We start from the raw sequence: 23,596 nt of genomic DNA on the forward strand, positions 1-23,596 counted from the left end.
CAAGCTGTCTGTGGCAAAAACTCAGGTAATTTGTTTTTCAAAGTGACATCATATAGCACCCATCTCCTCCTTTTATGAGATACCACTCAAGCAAGTAAAAGCCATGGGCCCATAATTTACTGTAGGAGTCTGGTTTGATGAAAAACTCAAGAGAGGACATTTTGGATGAAGTTAAAAGTGTAAAATGGTCGTAAAGATTGAGTTCAGTGTTTATCAGTTTACCAGCTGTTTATTAATGGGGAGTGAGTTGAAAACATCTCCAGTATCAGTGATGCATGTGCAAATGAAAGGATCAGGAGAGTGGAGTTCATGCTGGCACAGTAGACAGTGTGGGGAAGTTTTAGGTGGATATGGGTGAGTCAGAAAGCCTGGGTTACATCAGCTACAGAGGTTGACGGATTTACTTACCTCACCAAATGTTTACCTGAATATACAGCAAGAATTTTTCAGAACAACTTCCAGTACTTATTTTGAAAAAGTAGGCTACTTTTCAGACACTGTGTTTATATTCAGAGATAGCTGCCAGGATCCTGACAAAGAGCGTGCAGGTGCAGAAGCTTATGCGAGTCATTTATTAAGAGATGGGAACCAAATCATTTATCAATTTGTACGACAACCATGATCCTATACTTTTATTGGCCATGAAGTAGAGGAATATATAAATAGCATTATCATTGCATCTGAAAGCTTTTCATAATTTAGAATCATGAAACAATTTATTTAGAACCAATAGCCTATTGTCAATGAAATGTTTCTTAATTGAAGGGTATGTAGACACAGTTAAGGATTGCATTTACAGAATCGATCAGCATGTTGAGCTGGCACAGAGTGCAGGATGCACGCAAAGAAACTATATCACCTCTCTGAAAATAGATTGGCCCAATACACTACAAGCAGGACCAAGCAGCACCTGGAAAATGCACACTGTAACAACATAATACTGTGTCACTGTAATCATTTTCATTGTCAGCTTTTTGGGAGGCATGGGGACATTATTAGGTTTAGAATAATGTGTCTTTTTTTCTCTTTGCAAAATCTCAGTCCAGTCCAACCTGCAGAAGGGAATCAATCAGAAGGCAATGGGCTTAAATTAGCTACAGGTCACCCAGCACAAGCCACAAAAATAATAAAGATGGATTTTTCAAGGACATTAGTAAGATTACAGTTAGAGATAACACTTTCCTTTGGGGGGGATTTTGTGTTGTGTTTCTGATTCTGAGATTGAAGGAAAAGCAGGAAAAGAAATGTGAAGGAAAAATGATGGATTTATAGAATAAATAAAATGTGAATGTGATCTCATCTCTCCTGATCGTTCCTGTTTTATTAAGAAATAACAGGAGAGATGAGATCATAGCAAGAGTATTTGTAGTAGCCTACATTTGGAAAAACTTGAGCAGAACCTTGGAAAGCCCTCCCAGTGCACTGGACTTTACAATGGCACAAAATAGGTTAACATAGTAGCCTATATGAGGAGTGAGTCCTACTGTAGTGGGAACATCAGCCAGAATAGTCAATATAGCACAGTGTGTTAAAAGTGCTGGTGCTGTTAAGTCTGGTTGTTGAAGTACCATTTAAAGTGATTTACTTGATACTCTGTGAGCAAGCCCCAAAATATAAAGTTATATCCATCAATATGAAAGTTATTTCTCTCCAAAACGTCAGTGACGTTTCAGCTCCAGACCAGTCGGTGGCGCTGATGTTAATGTCTGGTAGCTGCTGCCGCTGAACATCGAAGAAGAGGAAGAAGGAGCCGGAAGAAGCCGATAGAGGAAGATGAAGGCAGCAGCTGGGGGAGACACAGCGCAGGTAGGGCAAAAATAACACCAAGAAAACATCATATATATGTACATTCAGATATTTATCATGTCAGAACTTATCTAAATGCCGATGGAAGACGAAGTTTGCAGTTTAATGTCGAGGCGGTTGTTTTTTTTAGCGAGGTCCTCTCAGCAGCACGGTGTTAGCTCTGAGAGGCGACGATAAACTGTTGTTGACAGGAGATAGAACAGGAAGCTGCTGTACTGCAGTAAAGAATACATTAAATATTCACAACCAACTATAGTTTGCGATTAATCAGTTGTTTCCCCTCTAGAATCGCTCATTTTAAAGCTCTAATATCCATAATATAGTTTAAATGCCTGTTTGTTGTGGCTGACCCGTGGCCTGTTTACACTGATGAGTCACAGCACTAAAACCAGCCCTAAAGTCTCAGCACATCCCCATTTAAACCTATGAATCCCACTGTAAATGAAGTCTATTATTATTTGTATGAGTCAGTTGTAAGTTATTTAATGTATTTGATGTGTCAGCAGGTTCTATGCTCCCATTAAGGACCTCTGAAGAAGAAGAGAGCAGTTGTGACATTTCTCAGCTAAGACGAACGGTGTTACAAAACAATGACAGACTCCTTGATGAGATGCTCTGCCAAGAAATCTACAAGAAGGTCATCAACTGCAGGGGCGGCTGGGGCATCGCGGGCACGCCTCTGCACGCTGCCGTGTCTAAAGGCCACCTCAGCTGCCTGCAGGTCCTGCTAGCCCATGGAGCCCTGGTGGACTGCGTGGACGTCAAGGCTCAGACGCCTCTGTTTGCAGCCGTGCGTGGGAAATACCTGGACTGTGTTTTAGCGCTCCTGAGAGCAGGGGCCAACCCCAACGGGAACACATCCAACAACTGCTCCCCCGTGCTCACCGCTGCTCGGGAGGGGGACGCCGAGATACTGAAGCAACTGCTGCAACACGGCGCAGAGGTGAACTCCCGCTCCAAGGTCTTGCTCTGGACGTCCAGCGCCAGGGTGTCGAGCGGGCCGCTCTACCTGGCCGCTGTTTACGGACACATGGAGTGTTTCAAACTGCTGCTCCTCTACGGGGCAGATCCAGATTACAACTGCACGGACGCAAAGCTGCTGAGTTCTATCAAGCAGCCAAAGACTGTGCTGGAGATGTGCCTGAGGCACGGCTGCGGCGTGGAGTATATCCAGCTTCTGATCGACTTCGGCGCCAACGTCTACCTTCCAACGCTGATCATCGAGAAGTCCACCAAGCAGAACGAGGCTGTGGAGCTGCTTCTCGAGGAAAGAGGTGTTGGAAATATGAATCATTCATGTTTCTTCTCTTGAGACTCAAATGTAGAAACTGGTTATCACATTCTGGCACCATCTTATTTTATGTGACTGTAACATTGGGAAATGTTTAAACCATTTTATGCAAGTTCCCTTGAGAGGATGATATGTTTTTATTATAGGGAAGTTAAAGTGTTGTAAACATGACACAGTTGGGGAAACTAATTCAAGTTGATTGCTAGTGTGTAAATGTGTTACAAACAAGATGGTGATTCTACATAATGGAGAATAAAGTTTGATATAATAACAGAAAGATGAAAAAATTTAATCAGAATTAGCCTCAAATTACTGGAACATGGAGGAGTTACATTTTGGGAAACATCACAACAGCCTGCTTTAATATCCTGTTTGCCCTACACAGATCTTGTTAGATAAAATGTACTAAAATCATGTTTCAAAGTCCATTTTTAACGTGATCATTATCCATGTGATCCGTTTTTACTCATACTTTTTACATCTCTTCTGTCTCCAGGAAATCCAAAAGCCTTGACCTCTCAGTGCCGACTCGCTCTCAGAAGATACCTCAAAAAGATCAACAAGATCCACTGTATCGACCAGCTGGAGATGCCAACAAGTCTCATCAACTTCTTGCAATACAAACCTGCCCCAGCCACACTTCTGTTGTAGCTACGTGGACTGGAGGCGTGTGATGTCAGTTCATTTTTATTTTAGCTGAAGCTTTTGTTTCATTTGCAGCTTATGGACCACCTTTGTCTTGTTTTTTTTAATGACTTGTGATTGTCATGTGTTGTTTTGTTTCAGACGTATAAGTCAACATATTAAATGTGAAGACAGACACAGCGTTGGCTTCTGTTTGGTCATTAGTGTGCTACTCACCCTGCAGCTACTGGAGACACCTCTGAGGCTGTTCCTGAGAGTTGCAGTTCTGTCACATGTTCACCACAAGTTAGCTGAGGAACAGAGGAGTCATTTTCTCTTATGGAAACCAAATACTTGTTTCAGCCCAGCTTCACTCTAGCGCTTGTACTAAATCATGATCAGTGTGGGAAAGCAGTCAGAGTAAAATTCTGGTCTTAAATGAATCAGAATTGTCAGAATAACGATGATTTTGTAATTCTGCTGTTACTGATACAAGACCACGACTCAATTTCAAAAAGCCTTCAGGTGTCTCCTTAGTCAGTTGGCAACAGTAACAGCGGGTATAGACTTAAAGTAGTTTGGAACTCTATCATACTGATGATAAAAGGGGTTTGTGCCAATACCTGATTATTTCAATTCGTATAAATGCACAATAATAATATTGGTTGAGTTTTGAAATGAAAGTACTGAGGTGAGTCTGAAAGACAAATACAAAAGAAAGGAACTCATTTTCAAAAAAAATCTCTTGATGTCCCAGTAACGTCAAGCTTACATTTCATTTTGAATATCAGTATCAAATTAAGTGGAAATACTTTCAATAGTTTTTGTGGAATGACATCAGGGTCATTAGGATTTATCCTCTGGGGAACATAAATATCTTTCAAGACAGATACCTTAGGAGAAATACAGATGTCTAATAGTTCATTAATAGTAATGATAATTTCAGTCTTACCAAAATTCCTGGTAATCCATCCAACACATGCTGAGATATCTCAGTCTGGACCCACGTGGTACAGAGTATCTGACACTGCCATGGACAGATTAGTGACTCTTCATTTTAGACATTCAAGTAAGATAATGGTTTTAAACGGCTGTAGAAAAGACAGATGGAGAAAAACACAGAATGCTCAAAAAACAAAAGTTGAAGAAAATTGAGAATCACTTGGTTGTTTAATTATATAAATATTTAACATAATCAAGCATTTCAATGTTTAGACAGGAACCACAGCATGTGATTCCTCAGACTGACCTGCAGATGACAGCAGACTGCTAGGACTGAGACTATCATTTGTTTTGAGTGTGTTACAGAAGATAATAAAGCAACGTGTTAGTGTTACATATGAAAAAGTCAAATAATAACTGCAAAATATCCTCATAGTGTCATAATTATTTGGAAGCAAATGGATGAATGAGGGGCATCGAGTTTTTAAGTCACATTTGGAATTCCATACTTCAGTATAATCACACTGTACCTTACAGGAAGAAATTAGCAAAATCTAGTTTTGCATGCATGGTCCAATAAATGAACAAATCAAACACCAGACTTCAAGTATTGCCATAATGAGGAAATACAAAAACTGGAACTAAAAAAGTTACATTCATTTGATGCTCTTAACTGACAGTTTTTATTTTAAAACAGCATTTTTGGAAAAAAAACAAACAAACTCAAAAAGCTTCATCCTCTCAAAACACATTCACAGCAATCAGGAGTATATTCATTAAATATTTATAAAATCATTCCCAAATGAGATATCCACCACTATCAAAGATAATTGTTCAAGTACAGTCATCTTTAAGTGTCTTACAAAATTATTCTCTTTCTGTTATTTAGTCAAGTATCAACAATTCATAAACCGTGTCCCAGAGTGAAACACTTCATTTGGTCCCCTTTTTAAAATTGAGGTCAGCATCACTGTCATGACATCATGGCCACTGAGCTGTTGACATGGCACCTGTTGTCCTAGTAACCTCAGCCTAGGCCAACGTCTAGTGACATCATCACCACAAAGCCCAAGATGGAGGTCCAGGATGCCAGCTTCCCGTTCCCACTGGTGACACCAAGACAGAGAGAACACAAAATGAGAAAGAGTAGAAGTGTTGTTTTTTATCTCTTCTTCCTTTACCCATGCTCCTCCTTACCTGACTTGAGCCTCTGGTATGATGTCATCTACCACAACGTAGACCATAGCTCCGGCAGCAAATGCCAACGCGTATGGCAACAGAGGTTCTGCCAAAACTACGGCTACGGCGCCCAGTAACCCAGCAACAGGCTCTACCATGCCGCTTAACTGGCCATACCTGAGAGGGAATCAATAACAAATCAAGTCACAGCATCGGTATCAATACTGATAATGCTAATGATAGTAAGTTCAGTTCTCAGTAGGCTACTGTCTTCATCTCTCCCCTACCAGAAGGCCGTCCATGTTGAGACCCCTGCGCCTCGCAGTGGAAGACTCACTGCCAAGCCCTCTGGAAAGTTCTGGATGCCGATGCCAATGGCCAAATTTCTGAGGGAATTCACAAAGAATAAAGAATCTGAACATCTCTCTTTACATTAAATATTTGGTGTTGATCTCCTCATAGCCAACACACACAACTGAACACATGATATTTCCTGGAAAAATAAACTCTAGATGTTTATCAGACTGTTAGTGAAACCCAGAGAGAGATCAAGGGAAAACAAGACAGGGCTTCATACATTAACTTTCTTGTAACAGTTTTGAAATCTATCACTGTGAGATTTGTTTAAAATCAGAGGAAAATATGACCATGAAGTACAGAAAGAGACAAAAACCTGTGCAGTACCAGTACCAGGCTTTTGGCAACACTTCATTTACTTCCAAAGAGCTCAAACTCTAGCAACACTTATATGAAGAAGAACTGAGAATTCTTGCATACTGCAAGTGTTGGTGGAGATTTCTTCTTTACTTCTAAAACGTAACCACCAGATGTCAGCAGCACAACACACACAACTAGACATTGGCCAAATTGTGTCTGGCTGACATGGGTGTAGATGGAAATTCTGTCTTTTAACACTTGAAACCATTCCATGCTGACCCCAAACCATCCAATGTGGAACTAAACAAATCATGTTCCGCTGCATATAGAACTTCCTCCACCCTGAAATATCCTGACATTTTTGTAACAAGCAGAATTTGCAGAATTTGAAGCCATTCTCTTCCTCGTCTAGCGCCACTCAGATGTTGGCATTTTTTCTTTGTTGTGAAATGTTCCAACAACTTTTGGATGGATTTGCTACAGATTTCTATTCTATTATTATCTGTAAATTCTGATGTACAGTGGGTGGATACTGCTGGCTGTTCTGGAGGTAAAGGTGGAGCCTATCAAGAATTAGAAAACAAAGTTAATATGTGATATAGAATATGCATTGTTTTATTATTGTTCTATGATTTGATTGACTTGGTTAAAGCAACAGTAAGAGAGGATTCTAAATTATTGCCTGCAACAAGCAGCAGCACATGCACATCTCACACAGGGAGACTCATAACATAATTGTGCTGACTCTGATTCCCTCAAGTGTGCTCGTGGAGAGAGCAGCTCCTCATAATATAATTCTTGTTCACCTGGGTTGGATAGGTTATGGGATGAGAGAGCTCCACCTGTAACCACCACTCGGCTCCTGTCTGAACACTTCTCTGCAACACCACAGTGTAACCACTAGATGTCAGCAGCAGATAGCAAGTCCTTGTCATATTCCTATTAGGTTATATCAGACCTTTACATCATTCCAACCTAATTGACTCTTAATCCACACCCAGGCATTTCCTCTCACACCTACATTAAAGGAGAATTCTGGCCATTTTTGACCCCTAAATCGTTTTCCTGATGGTCACCCAGTATTGGGGGGGAACAAAAAACATGACTTAAATTGATGCAGGCAAACCAGAGTTACACCATGGCTACCGGGCACTCGGGATAGCGACAACGCTAACCTATGGATGCAGTTCTTTCAACCACAACAAACACTCAAAAAACAATCAAATATCTATGGTACATGACTCAAATAGATAAACGAAGATGAACAAATACCTTAAATTAGTTTTAATCTGTTGACTACCTGCTTTGTAAACATGTAGGATCCAAGGGTTTGTGTTTAGCTGTATTGTTATGGTTGTTTTTCATTGATCATACAATTATTCATTTCTCTCTTTCCAGTGTATGGCAGTGACACCTGGATAAATAGAGATATGAACTGTGTGCATAAATGTGTTTGCCTTGACACCAGTCTTACCTGGCACTCTCAAAAGTAGCAGAGGAAGTCTTTCCAATGGCTCCAAATCCAACTCCCACGGCCAAGCCCTCTGCAGATAAAAACACAAACAACAACAAAGCAACACATTAAAAAAAAGTTTGAATAGAGTAGATATAGGAAAGTAAAGTGAGCAATATAAAAGATCACAAAAAAAGATATGCGGAAGATCATTGATCTGGAATGAACTGTACTTCTAATACTGCATGAGGGCTTTGGTCTGTTCTTTCTGATGGAACACTGTGATCTCCTTACAGCGACAGTCTCTGAGGGTTTCAGGTATATGCTGTATGCTTTTATTGGGTCTTAACTTATAAAGTCAGGTTTCTACTGATGAAACCTGTCAATGTCTGCTGAGGAAAATATTGATAAGTGTATGACATGTGTGCTGAAAGTAAACAATAGAAAACTTGTTGTTACATTGTTTCTCTATGAAGCTGCGAATTAAAACAAACTGTACAAGGTCTGACAGGTATTTAATACTTTGAAAGGCTTCTAGAGAAACTGCTGCTGTCGTGACCACGGTGTAGAGCCAGTCTCTGTTCCCTCTTTGCATGTTCTGCACAGTCTGAGCAGCCTCCCTCTCCTCTGATGTTCCATTTGTCTCATTTGTTGTGCCTGTCATGCATACTTTAAGTACACACCATTGAAACTGAAAGTGAAAAGGTCGCAGAGTGTGATCTATCTGAGAGCGTATTTGTGTGGTATGTGCCTGCATGTGTGTGCGCCGTTAGAGCTACGGGCTGCTTTGCATTTCATACCAGAGAAAGACGAGCAACCGAACAACACCTACTTCAAACGTCGACGAGCAGTCACGTCCAGTCATGCCAATAACAGCTACATTATTACGATGCTAAAACATGCTAATTTCCTGATTTTCTCCCCCACTGATAGCTTGAAAAAGAGATAAGAGCAAGCCCCCAAGGAGGTGTGCACACAGATATTGAAGAAAAGTTTAAGAAAGTTGAACCTCTTCAAGTATCTACAACCAAGACCAGCTCCCCTTGATTCAGGTTTTCTCCGATAACCATGACTGGGATAACTGAGGACCCACACACACGTCACACAGATAATTGAGTGGTTTAGTCACCAGCCTTGAAATCACATGACCTCACTGATCAAAGCCTAAGTACTTCCTCCGTTAAACAAACATAAGAGCTCATTTTCAGTTTTATAGCTCTATCCTCCTTGTTAATGCCAGCTTGTTAGCATCTGAACACATGCTACGACACAGTAATATGACTAAAACACAGCTGTAGAGCTAACCGTAAAATATGCTACTGTTCTATATAGGAATATGATGTGTCTTCTGGTTCAACCTTCTAACAAGTTCAGTTTTGGTGTTGGACTAGTGGCGACCACCTAAAAAAAGCAAACATGTTGCTCCACTTCACGTCTGATCAGTTGTTTTATTCATCTAGTGCTTGTGGAGCATTAAGATGCTTCAGAGCAATTATGCAAGACCCACCTTTGTCATTGCTGTCTGCTGGCTGATACTCTAAACATCCAATGGGCCACAATAAATAAAGAAAATCTATCTATCTTGAAGCAGATGTTATTCCAAACACATTAATGTCTTTGTGCACTGGAGCAAATCAGCTGCAGGACAGTCTGATATCATTAACTCCTGTGGTTTACTTACAGGGTTTAGCAGCCATCTGGAAAACTAAAATCACATTAAATCATTCTTTCTTGCAGACAAAAAATATATTAATGTTTTTAAATCTGGCGTTGATACTTGTTTTACTTGTATTAATGGTTTGATGGCTGTGAAACTGATGGAATGGCCACCATCAAAACACCAAATGAGGGAACATATTTGGAGGATTGATGTTCATCCCTACAGAGTTTGAAGGAGACATTTTCTGCCCCATTTCCCAGAATTAAAAAAGTTCCCAGGTGTCTTAAAGACTTGTCTGTGACATGCTTCGGTCAAAATACCCCAAGGATCAAACAACACAGCTCTCTTTTCATCAGCTCAAAACAGCCCTGTTCAGAATGACTGGTTTCAGTACCTGTCCCTTTTAAATGCAAATGAGCCACTGCTTGGTGCTTGCCCCACCCACCATTACATACTCACAGGTAGGGGTGGTATTATGCAAATTCCAAAACTAATGACATCATTGGGCGACAACTGACAGAACAGCTTGCAAAACCACATGGATTTCAACCTTGGGAGCCTGCAAATTACACATTCACATTTTGGGGGTCAGAGGGCAAGCCAAACACCCAAAGAGCCTTCAAAAAGTGATATTTCCATAATATGTACCCTTCAGAAAGTTGTTGCTGTGGAACATAGTAGACCAACAATTTACAGTATGTTCTATATTGACAATTTAAATGGAATTCTTATTTATCTGAGAATTCCTCTCCTCTCAGACCCTCAGTTGAGCCTTTGGTAATTATCAAAGGAAATATCAGCTTGGACTTCCTTTCTAGGCCTATTTAAAAGCACACCGTCTTCTGATAGGCTGAACATCTGGAAGCCAGTGTGGAGGTTCTGAGTGTGAAGTGTAAAACAAAGCAGCTAAAACATAAGAGATTGGAAATGGCAACTGCTCAAAGCCACCTGTGCTTGTGAGAGGACAAATCTAATCTGGAATATGAGAGCGGACAAACCTAACATCTGGAATATAGGAGAGATCGGTATGATCATCTGCGTTCTTACACAATTTCAGCTCAGTTGGACAGAAGCAGTGGGCCTAAATATTCCTTCTTGTTGTGTCCTTTGCTGCCACATTTACATTGGAAACAATTGACATGATGACCTGAGGAGCCACTGACTGTATCAAACCCATTAACAGCCTTTACAATACTACATGTATGAGGTATAGACTCTATGAAGCAATTATTGAGTCTCAGGGAGGCTCAGTGGGGGCTGTCTGGTTTAAATGCTTAATATACAGTAATTACTTATCTGGTCTCTTGAATGCTCTGTTCAACCACTACACCCCTATTGTTCCACTTTATCATGACTCTCTCTCATTTATTGCTATGTTAATAGCCTCCATCAAGCTGTACTGCATTATACCAAGAACAAGCTAAAGGGAGAATAAGAGAGATCAAAAAAAGCAAAAAAAAAAGATGACAGAAAAAGTGGAGCGATGTCACAATGAATAGGGAGAAAGAGATCGATCATGGTGCAAGTGCAATTGAAAATGTCTCAAGCCCAGGGGACACTTCATTACAACCTGTCATTACATTTGATGACAATGCATAGGGGTTCGTATCAACTTCCCATCGGCCCATTACGGGTGAATATACTGTAGCTACATTATGGGAAAAAGCACCCTTCAGTTACATTGTGCGTCCCGGTTACAATCCATCTCAGTCCTCTTGAACTGTGTAAAATGCCACAGAGCCATTAGAAACCAGCCATTAGAAACTATCTGTGCTGAGGAGTCTGAATAAAACATTAGCTTAGAGGGTTGCCACAGCTAGAGCAGCAGGGCCAGAGGCAGGCTAGATGTTTTTAACATATAAACTGATTTCAAGATGCCAGACCACGCTCAAATATGCCCAAAAAATGGTATCACATACTTAACAGAATCATTTAATAAGTGAAATTGTCCTCTTGAAGTCAGGAACACCACCGATGCTGCTGTTGGACGCACCAGTGGAAATCAGGATGAAAAAAACATATCATCTACGTATCTGGATTCAGAATAACAACAGCTGTTCACCTGTAGTTCTGCTGCACAGCTGGAAATGTGAGCTGTGGGTTTAGGGGGTGTTTTGCAAGTCTGCCGAGCTAGAAGTCTTTCTTCCAAAACAGAGTTCAGGGTTAGCAGGGGAGCACTAAATGCCTACACACCTGTCAGCTTTTACTTAGGGGACTCATGTTTTCTCTTCTTCACTGGAATCTCCATTAAATAAATGGCGATTAGATGAAAATCTCAGGGACTAAAAAAAACCAAACAAAAAAAACCCGTAACTTTACTTTCCTGGCTTCAGTTGCAGCACTCCTGACAGGACTGACAGGGGAGGTGATGGGGCAGCAGTGGAGGAACAGGTACTGGTGTCCGCTCTGACACTGATGTGACTTCACAATGTTGTACATTTCCAAAACACCAGAATACTGTCTTTTCTTAACCTCTTATCGGTCAGAGGCTAGACGATGTCTGAATACAATTCTCTACCAGCTCATCACATCATATATAATATATACATTATTTATGTAATTCACCATAATATATATCATTGTTGTTTTGTATTTCAAACATGAGTCCTAAAATTGATGAGTTTTAATGATGCTCGACTGCACTAGGCCCCTTTTGCATCATAAAGTGCCCTCAGCAGCATTCGTGTGACCAACATCTGTGACACCTGTTCTCTAAATAGATTGTCAAAGATCTAGCTCATGATAGGCAGGCTGTGCTTCAGTAACATCACCGTGCTGTCTCCCATTGGTCCAGCCTGTTAGGATCCCCTGTACTTGTCTGAGTTGCATTTACCCCATGCACACTGCTTGACCAACTTAGACTCCAAATCTTTAAAAAAGCTAATAAAACTGAGCAAAACTGACTTTCTGTGGACATCCAGGCAGAGAATGTCCAAGTATATGAGAATGGGTATATGCACTGTGATTAACTCATTGCGTTTGAGGGCGGGGCTTAGCCATAGGTTGATTAAAAACCAACATCAAAAAGAGTAATGCACTGTAACATCATCAGATGACATCAGCAATTAAAATAGAAGATGGGTGTTCCAATTCAAGGCCAACATTCCTAGCAGGAATATACACACATTTTTAGAAGACAACATTTGACGTCCGTTTGTTCGAGTACAGAGTGTGATTTCAGACAAGACAAGGGATAATTATTATTACTCAGTTATTAGTTGCTCAAAGTAATGGCAACTTTTAGCTCCTCACCGAACACTGAAATGACCACCCCACCGGTCACAGACACGGGTCAGGCCCAAGGGATGGAGCTTCAACAGCAGATCAACAACCTCAAACAACAGCTGGAGAAGCAGAAATCCCTGAAAGAGATGTATCTCAAGAGGAAGAAAGAGGCCAGACGAGAGCTCAAGAGGATCCAGAAACACATTGATCCAGAAACCCTCAATGCCACCATCAACCTCAAAGTTGGCTTGGCTCAGGAAACTGCTAAATATCAACAAGAACAACAGCAGAGGGTCCTGATTTCCCAAGAGTTGGAGTGGACCAAACAACAGCTGGAGAAGCAGAAATTCCTGAAAGAGATGTATCTCAAGAGGAAGAAAGAGGCCAGACGAGAGCTAGAGAGGATCCAGAAACACATTGATCCAGAAACCCTCAACGCCATCGAGATGGCCACCCAGGTGAACAACTCCTTCAAACAGAAGAGGAAGCTCCTGCGAAAATATGATGAGGAGTTTAAGGTGCCACATCTGCTCAGCAAGGAAAAATTCACGGCTGAGCTGAAGGTAGAAAAGGAGAAGAACACGGCTCTTGTGCAAGAATTAGAGACCGAGAGAGCTTCACACCAAGAGCTCACCAAAACATATGAAGCCGAGGTCCTCAGCTCCAGGCAGCAGGCAGAGAACCTGCAGCATGAGCTGGAAAAAGAACTCAAAGCTCACGCTGACAGAGTGTCAGAGGACCTGCTCCTGCAGAAAAATATGGGGGCAAAAATTGACACCCTCAGATGCAAGATAGAGGAAGAGACCAATATTCTCCAACAAAGAACATGTGAGCAGAAGTTGCTTCTGGAGAGAGAGCTGGAGGGTCTGAAAGCTCTCTTCAACAAGGACCTCTCTCTAAGCAGGAAACTCACCACAGACCTCCTGGCTCAGAATGACAAGAATGTGGATCTCCAAAACGTTTTATCCCAGTACACCCAAAGGTACGAAGCCGAAGTCAAGCGAGCTGAGAACCTGCAGTGTGCGCTGGAGAGAGCAGTGGAAGCTCATGCTGCCATGATGTCAGTGGGCAAACTCCAGGAGACAAACATGAAGGCTGAGATGGACGCCCTCCGACGGAAGATGGACAAAGAGATCAGCCTTGCTCAGCAAAGATCATCTGAGCAGGAGCTGGTCCTGAGCAGAGAGCTGGAGGAGCTGAAGACTCAGCTCAACCTTCAGCTCTCACTCAACCATGAGCTGACCATGGAGCTGGAGGCTGAGAGACAGAAAAAACAGTCTCCCCAGGAGGAGACCACCAGCCTGGAGGTCCAGCAGGAGAAACATGAGGAGACACCTGCAGATCAAGCAGAGCACCTTCCAGACCAGCAGGAGGAATCTGCAGATCAATTACTGTTCAATGATCATGATCATTTTAGTCGATATTTTGAGATTTTAATGGGTGTATATCAGGTGGAATAGACTGGGTGACATCATCAGATAGAATAGGACAAATTGTCTGAAATTTTTCTCTTTACATGTCGCTTCTGGTCACAAATTACACTCTATACACATGACCTTTTCCATAGATGTAGATTCGTGTCAGAGCCACAGCCGAGAGCAATTCATTAATTAGGGTGAGCCCTTCACCCCTGAGCTCTGGTGGTCCATGACTTACTACAAGCTCTATATTCAGCATCATCCTCACACTTTGTAGAGCTCATCTGTAACAGGTGACAATGAAAACACCCATTGATACAGCCTGCTCTGAACGTGTACCAGTCGTCAGCAGGTGATTCAATCATGTGTGACAAGACAAGAGGAGGCACACTCTGGCTACACATGTATTCTCAAAATAAAAGCTAATTTAGCTAAAAAAAAAAAGAAGCCTAATCAGTACATTATTCTGGTTTATCCTCGGTCTCGCAGACCAGACAGAGCTATTCCACAGGCTGTGTCTGGCCCTATCGGCTGTAAAATGCCCAGGTCTGGTTTAGATTGATGAGGGAGGAAATTATTTTTTTTACTGCAGCATAAAGCTGCAATATAAAATGTGAGAGAAGTGACTTTCAACTTTGCAAATGCACTGGTAACTCTGAAGTCATGAAACCTTTGCTACAATGTCACAGTCTTTTTGTAAAACATTTCACTGAGCTACTGAATAACCTGCACTAGAGTTACTATAGTGTCAGAGGCAAATGGGGAAACTGGCTGGGATGATTTTTGAGAACGTCCCTGAATGAGAGTATTTAACTCTGCCATGGACGAAATGAGAAATGCTTCAAATCGGCACTCATGTATGCCTTTTTCATCCTTTTTCAATTCCTCAGAGGAAACTGAATGGTTTTGGCCAACAATGTGTGCTCTTCGTGTGTGTGTTTGTGTGTGCATGTTTGTGTGTGCACTGCATGTGCACAGTCCATGGTCCTATCCAATTCCAGCTTAATGTTCTATGCTCTTTTAAGCGAGTCTGGCGATACTGCAGCTGACAGCTCATTGTCACAGCAGCCACTCCTTTCCATTGCACTTTCCTTTAATCTCCTCTCCCCTGTCTCCCTTTTCCACTGAGCCTACCTTTACTACACTTCCCTTCGCTCTGCTCCCTCTCCTTTTTTTTTCCTACTGCACAACTGAGCTTTTGAGTTAATTTCACTATGTTTCAAATCTGTTTTATGGGGAGATGTTTCTTTCAACCGCATCAAAGTCTCTTGTCATTGCTCTTTATGCTTTTTGCTTTTATCCTCCCCTCATCAGGGATAAGCAAGGTGACATTTCAAATCGCAACCGCCAATGGATCACAAAATACAAGTTGCTTGATGAAAAACCAAATGACTTAATCCCCTGAAATTTCAACATTAAATTAATAGTAGCTCATCACATACGTGCGTATTAAGAGTGACTCTAAAAGACATTTTCTTTGAGGAAAAACTCCAATGGGAGTGTTTCTGCTTTAAGATTCACTCAACTCCCTCTGGCTTTGTTCTCATTTCCCCAGAGTACAAGTGCATGTTGTCAAATGTTAGAAAGAATCCTCTCTGAATTTGTGATTTACAAGTTTCTTCCAAAAAAAGAGAAACTCAGACTCAGAGCAGCAGATTGATCAGTGTGACACAAATGACTGTTGGAGTGGAGTGTGGCTCTGTGGGCATAATGACTTTATTTTCTATCATGTTTGCTGCTATAGTACTGGCCACTGAGTATTTTTTGGTGTCCCAATATCCCCTTTTGTAAAATCTCCAAGGAAACAAACAAACAAAAAAATGACTCATGTCAGTCTCTTTCAGCATCATGGACTTCTATCCACATCACTCTATTAGCCGACTGATGCGGTAATATTAATGATACTCCTGGGCTTAAAGTAGCTGCTATTGCAGTAGCTGTCAGTGAGCGTGCTCCATCCATCACACTAACAAGGATCAACCTAACAGTGCAGGACGGCCATCAATTTCCTGCTCTGTTTGATAGGCCGTCACCAAACTCTTGTCACGGCTCTGTCTCTGAGTGTCACAGAGTGTCGAGAGCCTCTTTGAAGATCGCTACATGTTATTATGCAGCTGGTGTTTGTGTTGTTCGAGGGGAAGAGCAACGCACTCACACCATCACAATAAGGGCTTCTGTTCCCTCCGGGACAACTAGGTGTCAAAAACTGTGCACTTATCACATCCTGAGAAAAAAAGCACTCACTAAATGGCTGAGCGGCAAATAATGTAACAAGTAACTGCTCAGTATTAGTGTTGAGCCAAGACTTTTATATAGAATAGAGCTTTTTCATCCTCAATCACAAAATGGGCTTACTGCACAGAGTGACAGAGAGAAAGTATGGAAGGTCCTTAGCTTTTGTAGCTGGTGGAAAATTACATGATTACTTGGTGAGTGTGCTTCAAAGCCAAACCGGCTCCTTTTGCTGCAGTTTGCAAAATTACACACCGCATCAGAAAACAACAGGATACGTCCCACTATTGTAGGAATAACATGTTTGCCTCAGACAGAAGAAAGCACAGTGGATATCAATAATATTCGTGCTATGTTACATTTTTATCATGAATGAAATAGGCGTGAATACAATCAATTGATAACTGCAGCAGTTATTATGCAGTATGGCTATCTTGATAGGAATTCTGATGGGAAATAGAAAGAGACTAAGATTCAACATAAGTGAGCCTGCAGAAGAAACTGCAGACAATTAACCATTTTTGTATTTAATCTCATCTTTTTCACTGCAGAAAGTCTAAGAAATCATGATAAACAGCTGAGAGAAGGCTGCTATTCAGTATACATGGGGATAGCCTCAAAAATAAATCTTATAGGCTACTATCTTCATTGTTACAGATTATGTGAAAGAAATATTCTGCTCTATCAGTACAAAGAGCATGTTTGCACTTCAATACTTGTGCAACTGGAGGTAGAAGATCAGTTTAGATTTCAGACATTTGTGCACATCTGCTTGACAAGTCCTGTTTCCTCAGTAAGCCTTCATGGACCTCTTTGACCTTAGAGGATCATGGAGAATTCACAGAGCCAGATTCAAGTCACTGGGTTTGTCACTGCAGTTAAAGGAGGCGGGAAAACCAATAATCTCTCTCCAGGAGCAGTAAACATTTATGGACCAATGCTTTGAGTTGGATATACATCAACACCAATGTTATATGGACAGTAATTCCTCAATTGACGTGGCAGAGTGGAGGTGATACGTATGAAAGACAATAATCGGATCAATGACCAAACACACACACTTTGTTTGAACCTTTCAAGCACGAACTGCAAACTCCACAGACAAATGCACGGTTGGGTTCTACTTCTTACACTCAGTCAGCTGCTGATGTGAATCACAGCTTAATTTGATGTGTGTTCAGTGAGTCTTGATTTGCTGGTTGGCAGCTAAGCAGGTGGGAAGTGTGTTTCTATAACACTGATGTGAATGTGACACCTGTGTGATTGTATAGGACAACATTTCAATGAATATATTACAGTTATAGGAATTACAGTATGCAGTGAGTAGTAAAAAGCTGCAGTCATTAATGGAGTGGCCTTATACATTGAATTTCCCATTTAGTGGAGTTTTTGGTAACACAGCCACCATGGTTTAATCTCCTCCTACACATTGTACTTAATTTGCTTCTCATCCCTACTTCCTGGAGCACACAATAATTCCACACTATGAATATGATTTAGCCGTGACTAACAGAACAAGTGGGAATCAATCAGAAGTGACAGAAAATCATTAAAACCAGTGAATTTTCGTGTTAATTACGAGAGCTACACTTTGATTTGAGCAAATCGTTAATTGTCCATAGCTCAATGCTCTGCCCATGATGCGTTCCTTGTTTCCAGAGTTAATCAAATCATCAGATGAATGTAGAGGAGCCAAAGTTTTAATAATTTCACAAATGCAGATAAGTACGTATCAGGCTGGCACATTAGAAGAAAGTCAACTTTGTTAAATGATTCCACTCTCTATATTTATTGTACGTCGTATATGTGTGGAGTTTAACCTGTGTTTCATCATTACAGTCAGAGGACAAATACTTTGGGGGTGGGATTCACTTTGGTGTGTTTCTATTGGTCTGATAAATGTCCAGTCCTAAAGTGTGAGGAATGTTGGGAGGTGACCAGAGAAAGTTATTTTCAGAGTCGATAATGAAATAGAACTTCCTGGCACGTACATTTCTTGTCTATCCTTGTGATGTGAAATATATTAACCACATGTGTGAAATGTAGTCAGAATTGCTTTAACAAGTCTTGAGGAATGTCTCAAACATGTTTTGCGAGGTCTCGCTGATCTTGATTTTTTGACCTTTGTCCAACAAAATCGAATCAGTTCATCCTTCAGCCGGAGTGAAAGTTGGCTCCAAATTGAAGAAGTAGTGTGAAGACACCACTGAGATATTGTGTCCCTGAGAATGAGACGAGTCTGCCTCAGGCTGTTTGTCACTGCTGTGGAGGCATACAAATCAATAAATCTTTTCTTCTTGTTTGGTTCAGAAAAAAACACAATAAACTGTATTACTAATGATATTTCTAGTAGTCAGACAACAAAACTTAAAACATTTACGGAATCTTCTGAATTCTTTTCACACATTTCTCCTTTTGTTAATCACACACAAGTTATGGTTTCCTAAACATATCACGGGTAAAGAAACTAACATTTGAGTCACAATGTTGTCATTCTTGCTCCTGATGCAGGTTGGTTTTCCACTGACTGACTGAAAAATGGAGGCCAGACAGCAACTCTGATGCCAGGCTGTGTGAAGAGCTTTCAGTGGAGCAGCACTTCAGGGCTGTTTTGTGTTATGTGGATGGACGTTTATGACCTGGTATAAATCACAGGGAAAATACAGAGCATTTCACAAAGCTCCCGAAACACAGAAAGACTTATTATTAGGGAGGGAAAGGAGGCTGGAGCACATTTATCCAGGTGCAGTTGCTGACGTTTTGATGTAGAGTCTTCTTCAGAGCAAAAACGTATTATTAAAGACTTATTATTACTTTTGTGTCACCACTAAATGACTAGGCGTGTGAGCTCATCAAGATGTGCAGTGTTAAAAAAATAGATGGTTTCTCTTTTTGATGTCTCGACTGATGCAATTGTTTGTTGTTGCAGCTTGGTTCTTGTTAGACACCGGTACATGCTGTAGCTGCAGTGGTTCTGTGACATAAATACAATCCACACTAAAGACAGGAAAGAGCATTTCAGCTGTTTTCTTTCCCCTGCTGCCATACGTGTCCAATCAAATGTTAAGTAATTGAGATGCACTCACATAATCACACATAATAAAGATAATGAGAACATATGCTTGCAGTTACATGGAGCATTTCCTACATAAAGAAACATGTCGTGCATCCGTGAGCGACTATGTATTTACTTAAGTGTTCAGCTTCTGCACTTTGTATGCATTTTGTTTTTTTGGGTTAAGAATGAAGAGAGTCACATCAAGTGTTTTGCTTGCAAAAACACTGCAATGTAAAACATGTGGTATTACAGTGGCTCAAGAACATCTTATAATTCTCTGCTGATAAGAAACAACACAGGGAGGAAAATAGTTGAAGCTATGTAATTGGCAGATGTAATAAAGATTATTTTTGCTGCCAATTCTACACACAGTGTGTGGGGGCTTTACAATTTCGCATTGACTTCTGCTCTCAACCCAGCCCCAGCTTTCTAATAAGATAAGGAAAAACGTCTTCAGATACATCTAAGTCAAATTATGAATTTTGGAGTCATTGTGTTGCTGTAATGGCCCTGGAGATGTCAGTAATCATGGTTAATTGCTTCCCTGTTGATACACAGATAATGTTTAGTTCTGAATTGTTGTTTCATTGCAGACAGAGAGAATCTCCGTACTCAACACTGACTGCTCCACACCCTCCGTGTCGTCTCTGATGTGTGACTGACAGGTTATTAGGCTAACCGGCTCATTAGAATTGACAGATCGGGTAGTATTCAATAATGCAAGGTGTGTTCTTGCAGATGGAATCTAGGTTGACGCCATAAATTTTCCTCCAAGCAAAGATTACAAGTATTTGTATTCAGTAAGCTACCATCCTACACTTAAGTACTGGTACTTCGACTTTATTTATGTCCCAAAGGCTAATTAGTTTTGCAACAAGACAAGATACTCCAATCAACAACAAGAACGATAAAAGACGATGAATGCAATGAACACAATGAATGTAATTAGATATAAAAGATAACATGCTTAAGGGCTTCTATCTCCTCTCCTGGCCAGAATTTAAGCATCAGAAAGACTTTTTCCTGACAAACTGCGCTGTAGCTCTTCTACTACTACATCCAATACCTGCAATATATTACAAATAGTGCAGTTAAAGTTTAAGTTATCTTATTGATTGTTTTGTTCTATTGATAAAAGGTTGACCAACTTTGCATCAGGACTCATGTAAAAAAACGGCCAGTGACGTTGCCAGTGTTTTACGGTGCTTTCACACAGGCAGGGTTTAGGTCGACCCAGTTGAACTTTGGGCCCGAGTGCAGTGCAGTGGGTCAGTGAACACCAAAACGAGATCGGCCTGAAGGGGTGGTCTCGGTGCAACTTCAGTCGAACTCTGGTGCATTCTGTTTGTTATGCGAAAGCAACCACACCTCAGTCCACACCAGCTGCCTGATGTACGCCACAAATTTGAGCTAAAAAGGCTCCCGTAGTCGCGCTTCATTCTCAAAATCTATTATTTGCACAGAGTCGTAATTACAAATGATATAAAAGGAAATTACCAGCGCTACAGATAACCTGCATACTTGTATACTGCGTTACGTGTGTCTCCATTGTTTACGTTTAGCTCAGAGTTTCCTTTTACAAATCGGGACTTGTGTAAATATGACGTACCATGCTGCTTTTTTTGGTCAGTCGTCATGGAAATATGACACTCTGCCAGTGGTGCGGCGTTTGGACCGGAGTGAAAACAAACATGTGTGACCGTACTAGCTGAAAAATGAAACAATGTATCATTTCCGCTTCTGGTGTGTACCAGTATGTGTGAAAACACTCCTCGTCTGTGAAAATACAGTATATGCAAAAAATTAAAATAACAATCCTATGTTATGGCCCTGTACATACAGTATATGGCTGGACTTCTTTGTGTATACAAAGTTGAATACTTTCCAATGAAGATCTTCTCATTCACATGCTTTTCAGATTAAGTTGTCTCACATCAGAACAACTTTGAAACAGTGAGACACGACCCGTTACCAACTATTTCCAACCTGCTGCATCTAAAATCCTGACTCGGGCAGGCAGCGTTTAGACCTGGGTGACATCAACACATCTAATGGACTCAGTAAAGAACCAAGCTGTAGCGTTTTGAACCAACTGTAGGCGGTGGATTGACTTCTGACTGAGGCGGGGAGTTACAGCAGGCAAAGCAGGTGGGAATAAAAGCATAGATGACAAGATTGAACCTTAGGGGACACCATAGAGTGAGTTTGCGGGGGAAGAAGCTGAGCCAGCCATCGACATTGCAAAGCATCTATTAGCTAGATAGGAGCAGAATCAATGTAAGGCCATATGTGCGATACTTAATCACCTCTCCAGTCTGTCAGTTAGTCCCTTGTGATCGACTGTGTGGGATTTAAAAGAACAACAAAGGAGCAATTTCTGAGTGAAGAACCATTCTTAGCCAAACTGAGTGACCCTCCCATCCTAAACGTAGGAGGTCTTTTCTTCCTGCCTCTGTAGGCTGCCTTTCACTGAGCAGCCACAAGCCACAGCTCATCATGTTCCACTCCCACATAACTGCCACCATAGAAATATACCTGGGGTGGGCTTTTGTTATCCACTTATCCACAGCTGATGGTGTTTACACAAACATAGTTGTGATGGGATATAAAGCTCATATGGAATTCAGTTCACCACATTTACAGTGCAGTACTCATGGGAAGCAACTTTCACTCTGTGCAGCAGCGATAAAGAAGAAGTGCTTTCTTGTCAGATTTCATCTCAACTTCACCGTCAAAATCTGATGCCACACACAGGCCTTTGGTTCGCTCTCACCTGGGATGTTGTGGATGGTGATTGCAAGGATGAGGAGAAGAATGCGTCTCCAGCTGCTTCCCGGCCTCCCAACCGCTTCCTGTTGTCTGCTCCCTGTTTCCTGTCCCTCTGAGGGCCCCGCCTGAGCTCCTCTCTTCCTCTGGTGAACATCTCCGTTTTCTATTTTATCTGTGTGAAAGAGGAGAATCACCTCCAGTTTAAAAAACAGAACAAAGCCAACATTACAATATTCACTCACAGCTAAACAGCAGATTGAGTTACCTGTAAACACAGTATTAAATAGAGTTTGCTGTAATTGGATGTTGCTGTCAACAAGCACTGACAATGAAATAACAATGGTACAAAATATTATCCGTCAACAAATTGTGAATGTGGAGTGAAGCCATCTGTGAGTCAGAGACTCAGTAAGACTGTGGCTGGACAGGAAGATTCAAGTGTTTAGGTGCAAAGGGGAATAAACAAGACTTGGTCCTCTTCTTTTCTTTCTTCACAGGAATATTTCTGCAACTTTTTCTGTCAGCAAGCAACTGCAGCACAATAACTGCTTCTCAAAAAGTGTTGCACACTGTTATCTGGATATGTACAGTAAATCATTGATGGTCCTTCAGGAGTTTGAATTATATAGAACCTCATTTTGATTGCAGGAACCTTCCCTAGTAACTTTTGAGGATCTCTGTGCACGGATCAGGGTCTGAATTTAGTTCCAGGTTAAATCGCCACAACAGTCCCTGGTTGCAGGGTAGTAGTCTCCACAGGTTCAGGAACTTTCGAGGGCAGCATTTCTGATTGGACAAGTTCTCACTGCAAGCTGATTTGTTTTGATTAATTTTGATTGGAGACGCTGAGTTCCAGAAAAAAAAGTGTGAGGAGATGATATCCGGTGGGCAGTGACATCAGCAACCTGCAACAAACAGGCCATTTACCGCCATTGCTTTTCCATACTTCATTGGCCTGATTGGCATAATCTTCCTAAACTGCCATGGAAACACAGACAACAATGGGCCACAGGAACCTTTTAGGATAAAAGTTCCAGATACTATTTGGACAAAATGCACCTAAAGTTAGTTATTTTTGAGCAGAGAATGGCTATATGTGTTGCCAAACAGCACTGAGAACCCCCGTCACGATGATGGCATTGGGGGAAGGGCTGTGTCCGACAGCTTTTTTAAAAACTTTTTTGGGAACTTTTCTACAGCAATCTGACAATCATGGTCAATTTATACAGCAATTGGTGGGGTGTGAAGGGGTTTCAGCTCATTAGTATGCACCTTCTCTCTC

At 41.2% G+C, this 23,596-nt stretch overlaps 3 protein-coding genes across 5 annotated transcripts in view; 2 read left to right on the forward strand and 1 right to left on the reverse strand.

Annotated features, from left to right (window-relative positions):
• The first annotated feature begins 1,696 nt into the window (after positions 1–1,696).
• LOC146967675 (ankyrin repeat and SOCS box protein 12-like) lies at positions 1,697–3,919 on the forward strand. 2 transcript variants are annotated; one of them, XM_085761486.1, is made up of 3 exons: positions 1,697–1,806; positions 2,313–3,080; positions 3,594–3,919. In XM_085761486.1, the coding sequence occupies exons 2-3, from the start codon at positions 2,318–2,320 to the stop codon at positions 3,746–3,748; spliced, it is 918 nt and encodes a 305-aa protein (XP_085617612.1). In that variant the 5' UTR covers positions 1,697–1,806; positions 2,313–2,317; the 3' UTR covers positions 3,749–3,919. The 2 variants fall into 2 exon arrangements, with proteins under 2 accessions (XP_085617612.1, XP_085617611.1); XM_085761485.1 differs by having other exon boundaries at positions 1,740–1,806; positions 2,310–3,080.
• Positions 3,920–4,872: 953 nt separating this feature from the next.
• The window catches only part of slc39a11 (solute carrier family 39, member 11), a 123,385-nt gene continuing 104,661 nt past the window's right edge, over positions 4,873–23,596 (reverse strand). For both annotated transcript variants that reach the window (XM_085761112.1, XM_085761111.1), the window contains exons 6-10: positions 22,319–22,486; positions 7,974–8,043; positions 6,130–6,228; positions 5,861–6,019; positions 4,873–5,769 (exon numbers count right to left, since the gene is read on the reverse strand). In XM_085761112.1, coding sequence (XP_085617238.1) covers positions 5,691–5,769; positions 5,861–6,019; positions 6,130–6,228; positions 7,974–8,043; positions 22,319–22,486 — 575 coding nt within the window. In that variant the 3' untranslated portion in view covers positions 4,873–5,690. The remainder of the gene's footprint in view (positions 5,770–5,860; positions 6,020–6,129; positions 6,229–7,973; positions 8,044–22,318; positions 22,487–23,596) is intronic.
• Positions 12,764–14,691, forward strand: LOC146967677 (uncharacterized). The gene has a single exon (XM_085761203.1). It carries the CDS (start codon positions 12,843–12,845, stop codon positions 14,295–14,297), a length of 1,455 nt encoding a protein of 484 aa, XP_085617329.1. The 5' UTR covers positions 12,764–12,842; the 3' UTR covers positions 14,298–14,691.

Source organism: Trachurus japonicus, chromosome 19 (genome assembly GCF_045865225.1).
Source record: "Trachurus japonicus isolate A0001 chromosome 19, Traja_1.0".
In the NCBI taxonomy this organism is placed as follows: Eukaryota; Metazoa; Chordata; class Actinopteri; order Carangiformes; family Carangidae; genus Trachurus; species Trachurus japonicus.

Bases quoted from the DNA above. Each gene is read 5' to 3' on its own strand.
- LOC146967675 (XM_085761486.1), top strand. From the start codon at position 2,318: ATGCTCCCATTAAGGACCTCTGAAGAAGAAGAGAGCAGTTGTGACATT. The intron at 3,081-3,593 runs GTGTTGGAAATA...TTCTGTCTCCAG, and splicing joins GCTGCTTCTCGAGGAAAGAG to GAAATCCAAAAGCCTTGACC.
- LOC146967677 (XM_085761203.1), top strand. From the start codon at position 12,843: ATGGCAACTTTTAGCTCCTCACCGAACACTGAAATGACCACCCCACCG.